The following is a 15,401-nucleotide window of genomic DNA, read 5'->3' on the forward strand; positions in this document are numbered from 1 at the left end:
CATAATTATCGTTTTATATTTTTTAAGCTTCACATTCCTCGATAGAATTCGCGACGACAAAATATTTTGAACCGAATAATAACACGAATTCCCTGCTTTCGGTCTGCATTTAATTTCCTCATAAAACTGATTTTGGTATGCTAATATTGATCCACTTTATCACTTTGAAAGTATCCACTTTATCAAAAGTATTATTTGATATTTTGACAAATTCATGATTTGCGGTATGATAATCCCGGCGAACTTCCATGTATGTTCATAATGACAAGCTATGAAAAACTAACAAGATATACATAATGACAAACTATGATTTTATACATACTAACATCAATTTGTTTTCGCGACGATGGGATGAAAGTAACTTTCCAGAAGCTCAGCTTATTGACTCTGTGCCGAAATATTGTCAGATCAATTAACAAAATTGCATCATTTGTGAGAATACCGAAAACCTGAGCATCATTTGTGAATGTTCCAATACTTCGTAAGTATTCTAATTAAATTGTGCTTAGATTTGTTATTTGACAATATCTTTAAAAAGTCCACAATATTCCCAGATAGGGATATTACTTTATTATTATTATTATTATTATTATTATTATTATTTTTTTTTTTTTTTTTTTTTTTTAAGGAATAAAATGAAACACTGAAATACTTGAAAACGTTGTATTTATCCATTAACGAATTTGTATGATCACATACGCGGGATGATCAATGAACATTTTCAGTATAATTTTATAACCTTTTTGCTTAGAACCCCCTTTTAATATTCCAAAATAATTCAATGTGTAAAATACAGAAAATTTCAATCTTGATTTCTTGAAATACAATTATAAAAGTTATCAACATGTACATGTTTCAATTAATCACCCTATTTTGTACCGCAGTGTACCGACTTTGATATTCCAGGTTAGATTGTTCCTTTTCTTGTTTATTTTCCTTTTTGTTCTTTTTTAAATAAAGATCAACTGGAGTGGAATGCATATGCATATGAGCACTGAACAATGCTAATTTCAAAACTGTCATATTTGGAACAACCGAAAACACAACACACGAACGTAATTTCATGTTTGTACTGATATATGTAATTAGAGCAAGTATATGCTTGTTTATGATTCAATTCGTTAACAAATCAAATGCAGAACAATGATAAGTGTATAATGCAAGAAAGTAACTTAAATAGGACTATGTATACAATAATCATGAACAATAATGACGAATAATGATGAATATACATGTTGGCTGTTTCCGTGGATTAATACCGTATAATCACTGTTTGCGGTGATGGTACAACTATTGAACAACAATCTTAATATTGATCACGTAATTGTTTGAACAGCATGGCTTTATAACATTCATATGATTTTTTTTCAACACTCCAGTTGAATTTCACAACGAAAATATTGTCTATAACTTGTCTTGTACAAAAAATAGAAGTGTATAGAGTCAGTAATATTCTTTTCTTTCTTTTCTTCGAAACAAACAAACCCAATTGAACAATTCGGTAGTTTCTCACTTATTAGTTTAAGTTTACGGAGCTTCTGATGATTTTAAGAGAGCTCGATGCACAATAATGTGTAAACCATACACTCACCATTTCACAAATACTTCACATCCGTAATTTCTTTTAAAACTGAGAAGTTTAAAAAATTCGATTCAAATTTATATAAATCACACTTCTTCCTGACTCACAGTCACGAATATATGTCAATATCAAAGAAACCGAGCACAGCACAATTGAGAACTCTAGGGCACATTTCGGGTCCCTATTTCGCATTGAAGACTTGAATTGTTGAAGTCAAACCGCTATTGTAAAATCTCGACTTCGTCTCTCCCGTGATGGCCGATGTGACAATATCTTGACCCCTCGCGCAGTGTCAAGGTCACATTCAGCCTCGCTCAGCTCAATGGAGTCTGAGAATCCTGTGGGCGGGTCCAATTTGGGTGTGTATAGGAAAGGTGACTCCCTCGAGTTGCTCCTGGATGCCTCGAAGGAATAACGCGCCAACTGTAACATCCTGTTGATACAAAAAGACATATCAACTTTCATTTTAATACAAAATTGAAATCAATTTCTAATCAAATGTTAACTCAACACTACGAATGTCTGCTTCATAATAATGTGTAACAAAATTATTTATACTGTCTAACTCTCAAAACACTTTACATTAACCATTCAGTCTATGACAGAACTTACATAGTTTGATTAGATGGAGTTTCTAAATGTTGCAGACACATACTAATCAAACAATAAGATAGAACAGAAAGCGTGTGTTTAAAAACTTTAAAGTTTATTTAAATAGTAGATTACACACTTGATTCTACCTCTGAGGTGTTTTCTTTTTTTAACAGTAGTTATAATTTTCCATGCCATATTGTATTTGCAGCACTGATAAGGGATTAATAAAGTATGCTGACTTTAATTAAATATATGTATTATTTAAATAGTATTTGTCCCATTAAAGGAAAAGTGATTATAATTAATACCATTACTTACTTGGTCCGTCCTCTCCTAGGGAAAGACTTTCGTTCGAATACCGGCGAGGGCTCGGTGGACGTGCTAGACTCTGGTCCATGGTACAAGAGGTCTGGATATTGTAATACAAATAAAAAATTACATGAATAATTAAAAAGAAAATAAACTAAACCTAACTTATAGCTTACAGAATATATAATTAATTTAATACTTCATTCAAACTTTCATAGGGAAAATAATAAGCATATTTACATTGTTACTTTGTAGGTTATTCTTCAACACAAGCATTCACTCTTGTTTTTGTTAAGTAATGTTTGATCAATTCGTGTAGCATACACACGTGTTTTAAACGTTGTAGCCTCTATGCTACTTAGTTGCTTGTTAAGAAACTCAACTAAGCGTTAAATGACTGAACTGAAAAGGAAATTTTGTACTGTACACTTTCACTCAATCATTGATAAAGATTGAATTAGTGATTGAATCAATGTACCTCTTTTCAACGTTGAAACTCGTATGTTTGTTACAAGAAGAACTGATGTCTGTATCTCAACTTTATTTAATTTCCTTTGATGAATCTATCTATCATTAAAACTCAGCCTGCATTCGTTGGGGGTTGTATCGAGTGGTAGTATTCAAGAAAAGAGTGAGGAAAATCTGCTAAAGTTTCCATACTAGTTTTGCATCTGCTATAATTCACAGTAATTCATTAGCACTTTTTTGCTATTACTTTATGTCAAAATCACTAGAAAGATGATAAGAATCGAAAACGAAAGAGGAAACAAATAAATATATCATGAACAACAAAAAAGTGGCTTTTTTAAAAATCCAATTCAAGGATTATGAGATTAATGTATACAATTTTACAATTTAAGCTGGATTCAAACTAATTTACTGAAAATATTTCCTCCAGAATCGAATCTATAACCACGCGTAAATTCATTCATAAATTGCAAATAATTTTAGTATGGCAATAGTAGTTATCTAATAAACTACAATATATATAATATAGAAGTTATCTAATTAAAATAACTATCTGAAACGCACAATACTACGATAATAAAGCATACACGATCAAGCAATATAACAACCATCTTATCTTAAAATGTGTGAAGGAAGTAGATACATGGTTAACTATCACTATATTAAACTTTCCAGTATCTTCATTGTACTTAACAGGATAGTTGGGATACCCTTAATAGAATATTTAATGCTTTCATATTATTTATTTTAAATTATGCACTGCTTATCTTTAGATACTATTATCTTGAAGTTATTTGTTACTATTATAAAACGCGTAGTATGACCTGACTATTTGAATTTCAAAGACAAATGAGACGTTGACTGAAGAGAAAGGACAAGTTATATACCAATATACAATGAACAATATAGTGTACATAACGTTGATCCGCGTTCATCTCTGGTGCATGGGGTCCCGGGTTCAAACTCTGCTCCCGCCAAGTGAACTTTGTGGTGGACAAACACCGTGTGCGTGGGTTTTCTCGAGGTTCTCCCGTTTCCACCCACTTTCTTCATTCCACCATTTCTCATCTTCACCGTCTCCTTTAACCTAGCCGGCATATCCGTGTGACGTAAAACTCAAAAATTTCATTTCATTTAATTTTTTCCAACGCTGATCCGTCTATATGTGTCTGATGTTGACGTCTCACCTACTTTAGGAAAAGCCCTCTATGTGAGCACCGTGTGTTTTGGCAATGGTCTTGCGCCGTAACTTCCATTGTAGGAAAAAATGAATGAAATTTTTCAGTTTTATGTCCCACTATTATGCCTGTTAGGCTAGTCCATTGTAGGAGACTCCATTGAAGTACAGAAAAGGGAATCTTGAGACACTCCTCCTAGAAGACTTTCCAGAGGTCACGGACAGTGGTGACACGATAAGATGCAAGTGCTCTTTTCAATAGGCTAAACCCTCAAATATCCATGAAACTGGCATCAGGTGACTTCATAGGTATATCCTGGAAGGGCAAAGCCTGGATGACGAAGCCAATCGCTATCTGTTGCAGAAATATCTGTGTGGAACGAGATGTATGTGATTAGGTCTTATCCATATGCATACGGAGTTCATTTTGCAGTTTTTAGGCACCTGCCGAATTGTTAACTTGCCTTTATCACAGTATCCCACGACAACTAGGAATCCCTTTGAAAAACTTGATTTGCACTGACGAGTGAAGTCATGACGGTCTTTTGCGTCTCGTAGAGTGTACGTTACAGCTCGAACTTTGCCAGAATCTGCTTCATCAAGTGTGGCAACAGACTTCCACTTTTCCTTGGATAGATGGCGTTCATATTGGCGCCCGCGGTAAGTCTTCCTCTCCCTCCGATGGGCCACAGGAAGGACAGGTTCACAACTTTTAAACATCATTTGGACATTTATTTGCCACGTAGATTGTGGTTCAGTGTTGAAATTGCCACGTGCAAGCGTTTTCCATCACACGTTGTGTAGGAGGGTTTTCCTGCATGGCCATTCAGCGCAATTTCCAAGCTACTGGTGGAATCATTCCAGTATACGGCCATTTTCTACTTCTCTTACTGGGTGAACGACGTGCTAGAATGTCGTGATGTTTATGACAATTAATTATATTCTTGATGGTAGTTGACCCCAATTCACATCCATTTTCCCTGCACTATTTTTGAATCTGTGTCACAGAACACTTGGTGTGGAAAAGTATTACGAAGTAGCATACCCAAAACCGGTTCACCTTGAAAGCTATGATACACACACCACACACACACGAACTTGGTGTGATACTAGAGGCCTTTGGCGTTCTTCTGCTCCATGAATCATTCGGATTGGTTGATTGTGCGAGTAGGGTTGAAGGTTTAAAATCGGAAACATATAGACCGGTCAACCTTCTGTATTTCATATTTTCTATCTCCAAGCATACTTTCTTAAATACATTGCCTAAATTTGATGGAGACTTCATAAGAATATCAGTCTGCAGTGTCACACAGGGTCAGATTTGACTCTCTCCTTAATATTTACTTAAAAATGTTATCTCCAAACGAAATTTTGTGTCTTTTCACGTAAATTGTCTTGCACATTGATATTGTATATGCAGTAACAAGGGTTATTTTATATTTTAGATTTTCTTCTGAGGAGTCACATTTGACATACACTAGATGACAAGTATGTCACTGTACTAGGTAATTGCAATTTTGTTTATGCCAATATGTTCTTTTATTTGTAATGAAATCTTTTGTTTGTTTTTAAACATTTATTTGACAATAAAAGAGAAAGCAAATAAGAAGCATATAAAACAATTTAAAAAAAGTTGAAATTTGAGTAATTTTCAAAGTGGGATCAAATATGACCACGAGTGACATTTCACGTCATAACCTTTAAGATGGCCTTCTGAATGTTGTATTTAATTATTTACTTCATACATTGCCTCAAATATGTTACCAATACTGTATTCAGGTAAAATATACTTTGTAATTCGTGTTTCTGATGGCTGACCCGTCACTACTCTTATTAATAACGAACATCATCTAAAAGCCACGAAGTACTTTCTTTTTCAACATATACTGAAAAATATTTTTCAAAAGTAGGAGAAAATAAGAATGTTTTAATATTTTTAACGAAATGGAAAAACAAGAAATATGTATGACGTGTTCTTATTAGTTGTTTGGTATTACGCCAGTTCATAAAATACAATCACGCATACTTCTGTACTTGATTTCTAAACTGTATTCTTTTGGTATAACTTTCGCCTATGTTTCGCAGAGTTATCATATTAAAACATAAAATCACTACGGTTGAATGTTGATGTCTGAAGCACTTACTATGGAATCTACTGCGGCGAACAAGCTGTTGAGATCCTGACCTTTCTTTACTTGGGCCCGGATCATCGAGACGATTGGAGGACTCAGTTCGACTGGAAGTACCCTGTTCTGTGTCACTATCTGACCCTAGAGTGTCGTATTCTTCACTCTCAGACTTGAATGACTTCGATTTCCTTTTCCGAGCTTTGGGATAACGTTCACAGTCAGACTGCAACAGAATGGCCAAGTTAGAAGTAATATTTCAACGGGTCATTCATTCATTTATTATTGTTATTTACCTAAGATGTTACTTACTTTTTCTTTACAGAAATATATATATACTGTACATTATGATATTGTAGTGATTTATTCTTGATTTCCGTTGTGCTTCAGACATCAACATCAACATAGTTTTTTATACTGATAAACGCCTTGACTTATTTTTATTTTTTTTTATTTAAAACTTTATTTCTTATTTATTTATTTATGGAAATGTTGCCATGTCTTATGCAGAAATACAATTTATCATCCTGATAACGTTCACATTATTTCTGGATTTTATTCTGAAATTTTATTTATTTACTTATTTATTTATTTTAAACTTTTTAGGTCAGATATAAATTTTGCAAGTCGATTCTAAGTTCGAAACACAATACTACCTTAACAAACATGTTAGGGTATACAATGCGAGGCATGTAAAAACAATTCTTTCCTTCTCAAAACAAAACTATCCTCTCATATCATTTAAGCTATTCATTTTTCTTTATGAATTATTTTCTAGGAGTGTTTTGTTAATTATATAAATAACAATTGTATTGAAATATAAATTTTCGGACGAATTTGCACAGAATAAATTTAATGAAGATAGGAAAAAAAAACTAACAGAAAACGGAAGCAGTTATCTTAGAATGTCAGTTATATTTCAAAAAACGAAGTATTAAGTGAACCTAATGTTTTGCTACCATCAATTTATCGCTATTTCGTAGCAGATTTAACCTTAAATGCAAAATATAGGAGGAAAGCTAAATATTTATACGCTATTACTACGGTTTAACCATTAATTATGTGTCTTATACAGCACAGCTGCTGAGAATTATAGATTGAAACAATCAGAATATGCTACCATATATATTAGAATTAATAAAAATGTAAAATGAGATTTGTTTATTTTTAACTATGAATGAAATTATCGGTATTAACTTTAAGAACTGGTGTAAAACTTAACTGGAATAACAATTTACTAAATATGAGACAAAATCTATATGATCTTGTTAAATATATTTTCAATGCAGTATGTGTCATTAATGATATAAAACAGAAATACGTAAGGTAGTGGAAATAATGGAATATATTATTACATATTTTACACATAAAGACTGGTAAATTAATAGTATGACATAATTATCAAAGATAAAAATAATCATTTTATTATGCTATACATCTTCGAACTAGACAATATTGAGTTAATTATATTAACTTCTTTGATATGTAAGTGGTAACTAGCTTCAAACTGTACCCTTCATTAAAAGCTATTGCACTTAAAATGACAGTTTACAACTGAGTATTACTTTGCTATGTGTACACTATGTTCTAGAAACCACTATCATTGCATTATTTATTATCATGTTACATTGCATACACACACAATCTTCTACTGTGTGACATTACTAATCAAAACTACGACAAAAATAAAACACTAAAATTAGAAGGTAATTATTGTTACTCAAAATTCAAAACATTTAGTATTTACTTGCGTCCTATTTGCCCCTTTGAAAGAAAAAAAAATATTGTAATGTAAAATAAATTATTTTTATTGTAGTCATCAGTGTATATTATCTGCTGTAGAGGCAAAATAATGACAATATCCTGTCTAAATAGTGTTACGTGGGGCAGTCAAAAAGATTCCAGAATGTTGTAACTTCGGCATTTGTGATAAAATCACAATGAATCTGGCACAGTGTGGTCCTTACGTTGTCTAATTATGAATTTGATAAGTGTGAATAGGTTATAACAAACAGTGTACGAGTAGTGTAGCTGAATGGACAGTGTGTGGTGATTTGTTGGCGTAATTTCACAGATCGAGCAACGCACAAACAGTAAGTTCATGTGAAAATTAGAGACTTTGATAACCTTAAAAACGGTTTAACACCATCGGATGTTTTACTCTTCCCAAAGCTAAAATAGGCCTCAAAGATAGCCGTTTCGCCACCGTAGAGGAGATCAAAACTAACGCGAAGGCTGAACATCAGAAGATAACAGAAAAAGACTTTCGTCAGTGTTTCCAACAATCACAGAAGCGGTGAAAAAAGTGTGTGAATCCGATGGCGCATATTTTGAAGGTGATCAGGTAAATGCGTGCTTATATTGTTGCAATAAAGAAATAGAACGAAATTCCTGGAACGTTTTGAGTGCCCCTCGTACATCTAAACAAGAATAATATTAATATTACAATTGTAACTTACAATAAAAAAAAAATGTGCACAAGTAATTTATTTTTTTTTTTTCAGATAAATGATATAATCTAAGAACTCTTTAAAAAGTTAAAATAATGCTTAATTTCATATATATATATATATCTTTTTCTATGAATATTTTTGTAATTTAACTACTTAATTGTTAATATATTTTCAGTTTTAACAGTTCGAATTGATGAATAAATGCAATATAAAAGAAGATGTTGTGTGTTAATGTTGAAAAATAAAAATGTGCGATTAATTTTCTTTCCTTGCATTAGCTAGTATCAAAAACAGATTTTTTATTTTTTTAGTTTGATAAGAAAGAACAAAAATATTCCTTTTGTGACAATTAACTACCACTTATTTGATCGCACTATCACGTCGAATATTGTAAATTATTACTGTAAAATTTTCGATCATTTTGTTACGATCACATATGAAGAAATAAGTAAAACAAAAAAATAGAAAATGATGCCAACCTCTCGTACTTGTAGTGTCTCCGTGGCTGACAGATGAGGATCGTGATACACGAACGTCTGAAGGGGTGCGGCCGATGTGCAGCGGGATTCCACTGCTGGTTCGTTCAGCTCGAACGTTGCGTACGGATAAATGTCCTCCGAATATTCTAGAAATAACAATAACATGTATTATTAAGATGCTGCAGGAAATGAGAACAGCATATATTTTGACATACTTAGGTATTGGTAAGTTCCAGAAAGTAACCTGGAACCTTTATATACCTGCTTAGAGTCCGAGTATGTTTTGAAAAAAAAAAAAATTCTAGTAGAAATTTGTGTAATAATTTTAAGCTATGCAAAATAATTTCAAGTAGAAACATTATTATTTCCTTAAGGAATAAATTTTGAAATAAATAAAAACCTTTCATTGTGACCTCAATACTTTCTATGAGATTTATAATGCATTTCCCATGCTTTTAAAGTTCTCTAAGATTTACTTTAACTTTTACTTTAAAATAGGATTTCTGACTTTTCTGATCCTATTTTAAAAATCGCTTAGCCTTATATTCCTGTACTAAAACTACTTTCAAATTAGATTTTTTTTTTTTACATACTTTTGTATCTGATTAAACTACATCAATTTATATGTCGTAATTTTTACATTAATAATGTTGACGCTTATTCTGTTATAGTATTTCTTAATAAAATAATAACATTCATACGTTGTTATTCTTTGAGAATGACTCTAACAAATGAAATATTTTGCCATTCTTCTTTCTGTATCAACGCTTGAAATCACAAAATCGATGTAGCACGTTAAATACTATATAATCTACCCTTAAACGGGTATATAATAGTAGTTTTAATGAATGTCTTTAGATAACATTACAAATTACATATAGGTAGGAAATTTTCGCTAATATGTACTTAATTGTAGAAAAATTTAACTGGCTTAAATTGCACTAATTCAAATTTTGCCTGATTTAGATCTTTTGGAGTATTTTTCGTAAGATAAAAACTTTTCAAAATCTTTGGCTAGTCTTAGTCCATCCTTCTTGGGTCATAGCACACCTTTTATTGATTATTATTATTTTCCCTGGCTCATACTAATTACCATCTTTTTTTTTTTTTTTTTTTTACTCGGAACAATTTTAGTAATTTTTTTCTCATTGATACCCTTCAAAGCTTCAAATGAATAATAAAAAAAAAAAAAAACTTTTAATGCACTCCCCTGATTTAGACAACATTTTAAACAATGTGCCATGGCTCGTTATCCATTTAAGTATTTTGTTTTTTTTTTATTTCAGGAATAGAAAAAAGAAACTGACTTTACCGGATATTTTTTCGGATATCTATGTCAACAGTATAGTTGCTTTCAAAAATATACATATGAATAAATATATGTATTTTACACGTATTAGCTTAAAATTGTCATTTAAGTATTTAAAATATTTCGCTACATTTCAAATTGTAAAATTTCGCATTGAAACCATTAGAATGCTACTTTTATGGCCTAATATAAATCTAAAGAGCAACACCTCACTGAAATGTATACAAAAACTTACAGGAAAAAGAAGAAAGAAAAATATAAAGATGAAATTTAACGAAAGTGAGTTTAAATCTTTCGCATATCGCTTCCTTAAATAAGAAAAGGAAGAAGTAAAAACAAATTTAATATTATACAGAGCGTCCAAAAATGCGGAAGATAATAGTTCATATTTTAAAAGAATTGCAAAAATGACACTGTAGATTAGTGGTATTGGTATTTGGGATATGTACATTTATAGCCGCCATCTTGAAATTCATCATTTTGAATTCAGTTTAATTTTCTTAAAAAGAAACCATATGTTCTGATACCTCGTTCTATGTGCAATTATCCTCAGGAATTCAATGCTGTGTCGGTGATTTACTTTATCTCTTACCACAGCCAAGTTATGGCCGTTATTACTTTTCTTGGTATCGTTTTAGGTGACAAATATAGCATAACACTGACGAACGCAGAACGCATTGAGATCATATTGATGTCTGGAGAGCGAAGTACAAAGGTCGTTGCTGATGATATTAACAAGCATCACCCAGACAGGACACCCGTTAACTATACAACACTAAGCAATTTGATTAAGAAATTTAGGGGAATAGTGTCCGTGGCTAACAAGCCAAAATCAGGCAGACCATGCACGGCGACACACGAAACAACAACACAAGTGTTGCAGTATTTAGCAAAAAGGTGATTCTAAGTATTCGTCGTTTGTCCCATCATGCGTTATATATATATATATATATATATATATATATATATATGCAGTGCGTCCCTACCCAACATGGTGGCCATCCATAAAGTACGGTCGAAGAAGCATTGTAAAGCTGTAAGCAGAGAGAAACATCCGGGACATATGCTCCGTTCCGTTTGGGACATACCACATTAATGCAGTAGATGCTCGAAGTGTGCACCGCCTCCCTCCTGGCAGTAATGTAAACGTTAGACGAACTCCTCTCGAGCACGGCTAAAAGTCATTATTGGTGTGGAATGACAGGCATCAACTATGCGTTGGTGCAATTCCACAATGCTGCTCGACAGTGTGCGGAACACCACACACACCACACCAGTCTTCAAATAGCCTCAGAGAAAAAAATGTCGGGTGGAGTGAGAGCTGGCGAACGTGCTGGCCATTCAATGGTACCACGACGAACAATTCATCGTCGCGGAAACACGCCGTCTAAGTAGTCACGTAGAAGGCAGCGAAAAAAGGACAGGACAGCCGTCATGCTGAAAAACAGGCGGAATCTCTCCAAATTATTGTGGATTCTCTTCCACTGCCTCCAGAATCAACGGTAGAGTCAAGTCTTGCAGCATCGCCAGGTATTTCTCACTTGTTAATATTCCATAGATGAAGAGGGACCAGATTATGTGATTACCGAAGATACCCGCCCAGTCATTCAGCGACTATGGGTGTTACGTGTTGCCTTCACGAAATGCATGAGGATTTGTGTCACACCAGTAACGGCAGTTACGCCTGTTGTCCTTGCTATTCAAGTAAAACATACTCTCATCGCTGAAACATACGTTAGTCAGCACAGTGGTCCCACGCACCAATGCATGACATATCTGCTCACAAAACTCGATACGCATATCAGGATCATGTTCCCTTAACTCCTGGACCATACATAGTTTCTATGGATGGATTAACAAAAAAAAAAAAAAAAAAAAATCCTGTGTGTCGTTATGCGTGACACACCGCACGTTTGAGCCACCGTTGTTATGGACTGTTGAGGATGCATTGTCCGCTCAGTCAACACTTGTATCTGTGTCTACTCCGTAGCAACACTAGGGCTTCGAGGCTTTGGGCATTGGTCACACTGCCTGCCATAAAGAATTTGAGTAATAAATGTGGTACAGAGGAAACACTAATCGAGTTGCGCACGTTTTGTTCATTAAGTAATCGTGCTGTTGCACTGTACTAACAATTCGTAGCTCCAAAGAGTAACACAATTTTAATTCTCTGTTCAAGAGACCACATTACGTGTGCAATGTAGGAGAGTCAAACGCACCAGCACAAACACATGTGTATGGCCTTCAGATCTACCGCTCCGGGTTATAATGTAGAGCACTGTTGGCTGGAAAACCGCATCTGATAGTGGGCTTCCCTCATGGGGGATTCTCCTTATAAACATAATGTTGTCTTTTATGTCCATTGAAGGTTGCAAAAGATTTCGTGTTTCTATCTGCCTTGGTTTCTTCAGGAGATGGACCTTAGTTTTATGCGTAGAACCGTACTTTACGGATGGCCGCCATGTTGACTAGAGACACGATAGTGACATGCATTTTCCAGAACTGGTCTCTTCACATGATTACCATTCAAACAAGTTACCACATGATGGGAACTGCTATTTAAAATTTTGGAGTTACCATTTGTCCCTTGGGTCTCCCTCATGGGGGATTCTTCTTATCAGTATAATGTTGTCTTTTATGTCCCTTGAAGGTTACAAAAGGTTTCATGTTTCTGTCTTCTTTATTTCTTCAGGAGATGGGTCTCTCTGTGTTATTCGTGGAACGCACTGTATGTATATCCAGTGTGTATTCGTGAAACGCTGGTAACCCTACAAGATTCAACTGCTTCAGCATCAGTTAGAGGATGATCTCGATCGACGTTTGGAGTTCGTGGAATGGACAACAGAACAAATAAGACAAAATCCCCATTTCGCCTGCGAGTCTTATTCACAGATGGGGCAACTTTTACGTTTCTGATGAGGTGAATAAACAGAATGTTCGCTACTTACTGGTCGGATACCAATCCCCATTGATGTGATACACCTGCTGGCATTAATGGAAAAGTGATGGTGTGGTGTACTGTGTAGAGGACCTGTGCTGTAGGTTCTTTGTTTATCTATGGTACCTTAAGAGCAATCGAGTATCTTCGAATGTTGAAAGAAGATATCTTGCTATATCTCTTATCTGAAGATAGGACATTCCCTGTCTTCTATAAACACGATTGTGCCCCTCCATAATATTGAAATTGTGTTCGTAAATATTCCGATGTGCAGTTTCCCAACTCGTGAATCAGTAGATGTGATCCTGTGGAATGGCCATCACATTCCATGACCTCATTCCCCTAAATGTTTATCTTTGGGGACATCTCAAGTCCATTGTGTATTCGCTGAAAATTTAGGATATTGATCAGCTAAAGGAACGCACAAAAAATGTGTGTGGTAGCATACCTGAAAGATCTTTAAGCAAGGTTTTGAATGAATGGGAAAAATTGACTCTGGTAATTCAATGGAATGGACAACACATCGTACACATCCTTTAATCGAATGAAACATATGATATGAGACTTATTGTAAAGGGAGAAAAAAACAGTCATAACTTCGTGTTGTATTGTGATAAGTTATAAAGCAAAAACAATTTCAAATGAGAACAAATTATCTCAACATATAGTTTCCATTAAAAAAAAAAAAAAGTTTAAATTGGCGGCCATCGACATGAAAGTAATAAAAGTTTTTTCCCCACCTGTACTACTACCGTACAATGTTGCTTTCGCAATTTTCTTAAAATCTTGTCTTTTGTTTGGGTGTTTTCATACTTGTGACCCACCGTGGAAAAGAGAAGAATTTTTGAAAGCATGCATCTCGCCGTCAGGATTGCGACAAGTCAGATGTTTCTTGTTTTTTCTTCAATAAAAAGACATAATTAGTGAAGACGAAAGTGCATATATTGTCTCTTTTACCCTATAGGACATAATTATGGGACGTAAAACTAAAAACACGATACTGAGTAAAAGTAGACTAGCAGCTCTTTCGCTTAATACTTCACCAGATAAGTAAATGCGAAGCTTCAATGTGGGTCCCATGTTGAAATCTATTGTTATATAATAATGTTTTCAGGTTGAAAGTAGGTTTTGGTGGAGAAAATAAAACTAATGGGATTTTATTAATGAACAAATAAAAACTTATGTATGAAATATGCAATATATATATATATATATATATTATTTTATTATACGGCGATTTGAAACAATGAAGTCAGATAGTTTGTAAATACTATTTAGTACATTCAGAATAACTTCCTATCTGATTACGTTTGTCTGGTATATTCAAATAACTGCACCTTTTGTCTTTAGCCGATAAGCGATATATTTTCGATCTTTTTTTCCTGTCTCCTTTAGCCTAATTATTATTATTATTATTATTTAAAGAAGAAGATGAAGAGGGACGAGGAAAATAAGAAAATAGTAATAAGAAGAAAGTTAAAGAAAACAATCATAACGAAAAATAAATATAAAAATGAAAATTAAACGATATAAGATGATAAAATAAAACTGAAATTGTAATAAAAACAAGACAAATCTACGGGAAAAGGAAAGAGTTTTATTAGATGAGGTCGTTATAGGTGATTAATGATAGATATTTGGTTTGCAGATACTTTAGAAATAAAAGAGTCTTTTCCTCTCTTTTTGAGAAACATAGAAGAGAGTCTGGCAGAAGAATCTTGATAATACTCATGCAACATATATGGTCGAAAATACTGTACTGTGATGGGTTGTGCTAAGTCTGTCCTTTGCGGGACTATCAATGTTAGTTGATCTGGATCGAAACAGAATTTAGAATTTTGTCTATAATAATAATAATAATAATAATAATAATAATAATAATAATAATAATAATAATAATAATAATAATAATAATAATAATAATAATAATAATAATAATTATTATTATTATTATTATTATTATTAT

The 15,401-nt window shown here is 33.4% G+C and overlaps 1 protein-coding gene across 2 annotated transcripts in view; it reads right to left on the bottom strand.

Annotated features, from left to right (window-relative positions):
- Positions 1-657: 657 nt before the first annotated feature.
- Positions 658-15,401, bottom strand: part of LOC145688242 (cell adhesion molecule Dscam2-like) — an 802,178-nt gene continuing 787,434 nt past the window's right edge. For both annotated transcript variants that reach the window (XM_081762176.1, XM_081762175.1), the window contains exons 28-31: positions 9,189-9,334; positions 6,275-6,482; positions 2,495-2,585; positions 658-2,015 (exon numbers count right to left, since the gene is read on the bottom strand). In XM_081762176.1, coding sequence (XP_081618302.1) covers positions 1,796-2,015; positions 2,495-2,585; positions 6,275-6,482; positions 9,189-9,334 — 665 coding nt within the window. In that variant the 3' untranslated portion in view covers positions 658-1,795. The remainder of the gene's footprint in view (positions 2,016-2,494; positions 2,586-6,274; positions 6,483-9,188; positions 9,335-15,401) is intronic.

The sequence above is a fragment of the Thermobia domestica genome, chromosome 6 (genome assembly GCF_964235325.1).
Source record: "Thermobia domestica chromosome 6, izTheDome1.hap1.1, whole genome shotgun sequence".
Taxonomy (NCBI): Eukaryota; Metazoa; Arthropoda; class Insecta; order Zygentoma; family Lepismatidae; genus Thermobia; species Thermobia domestica.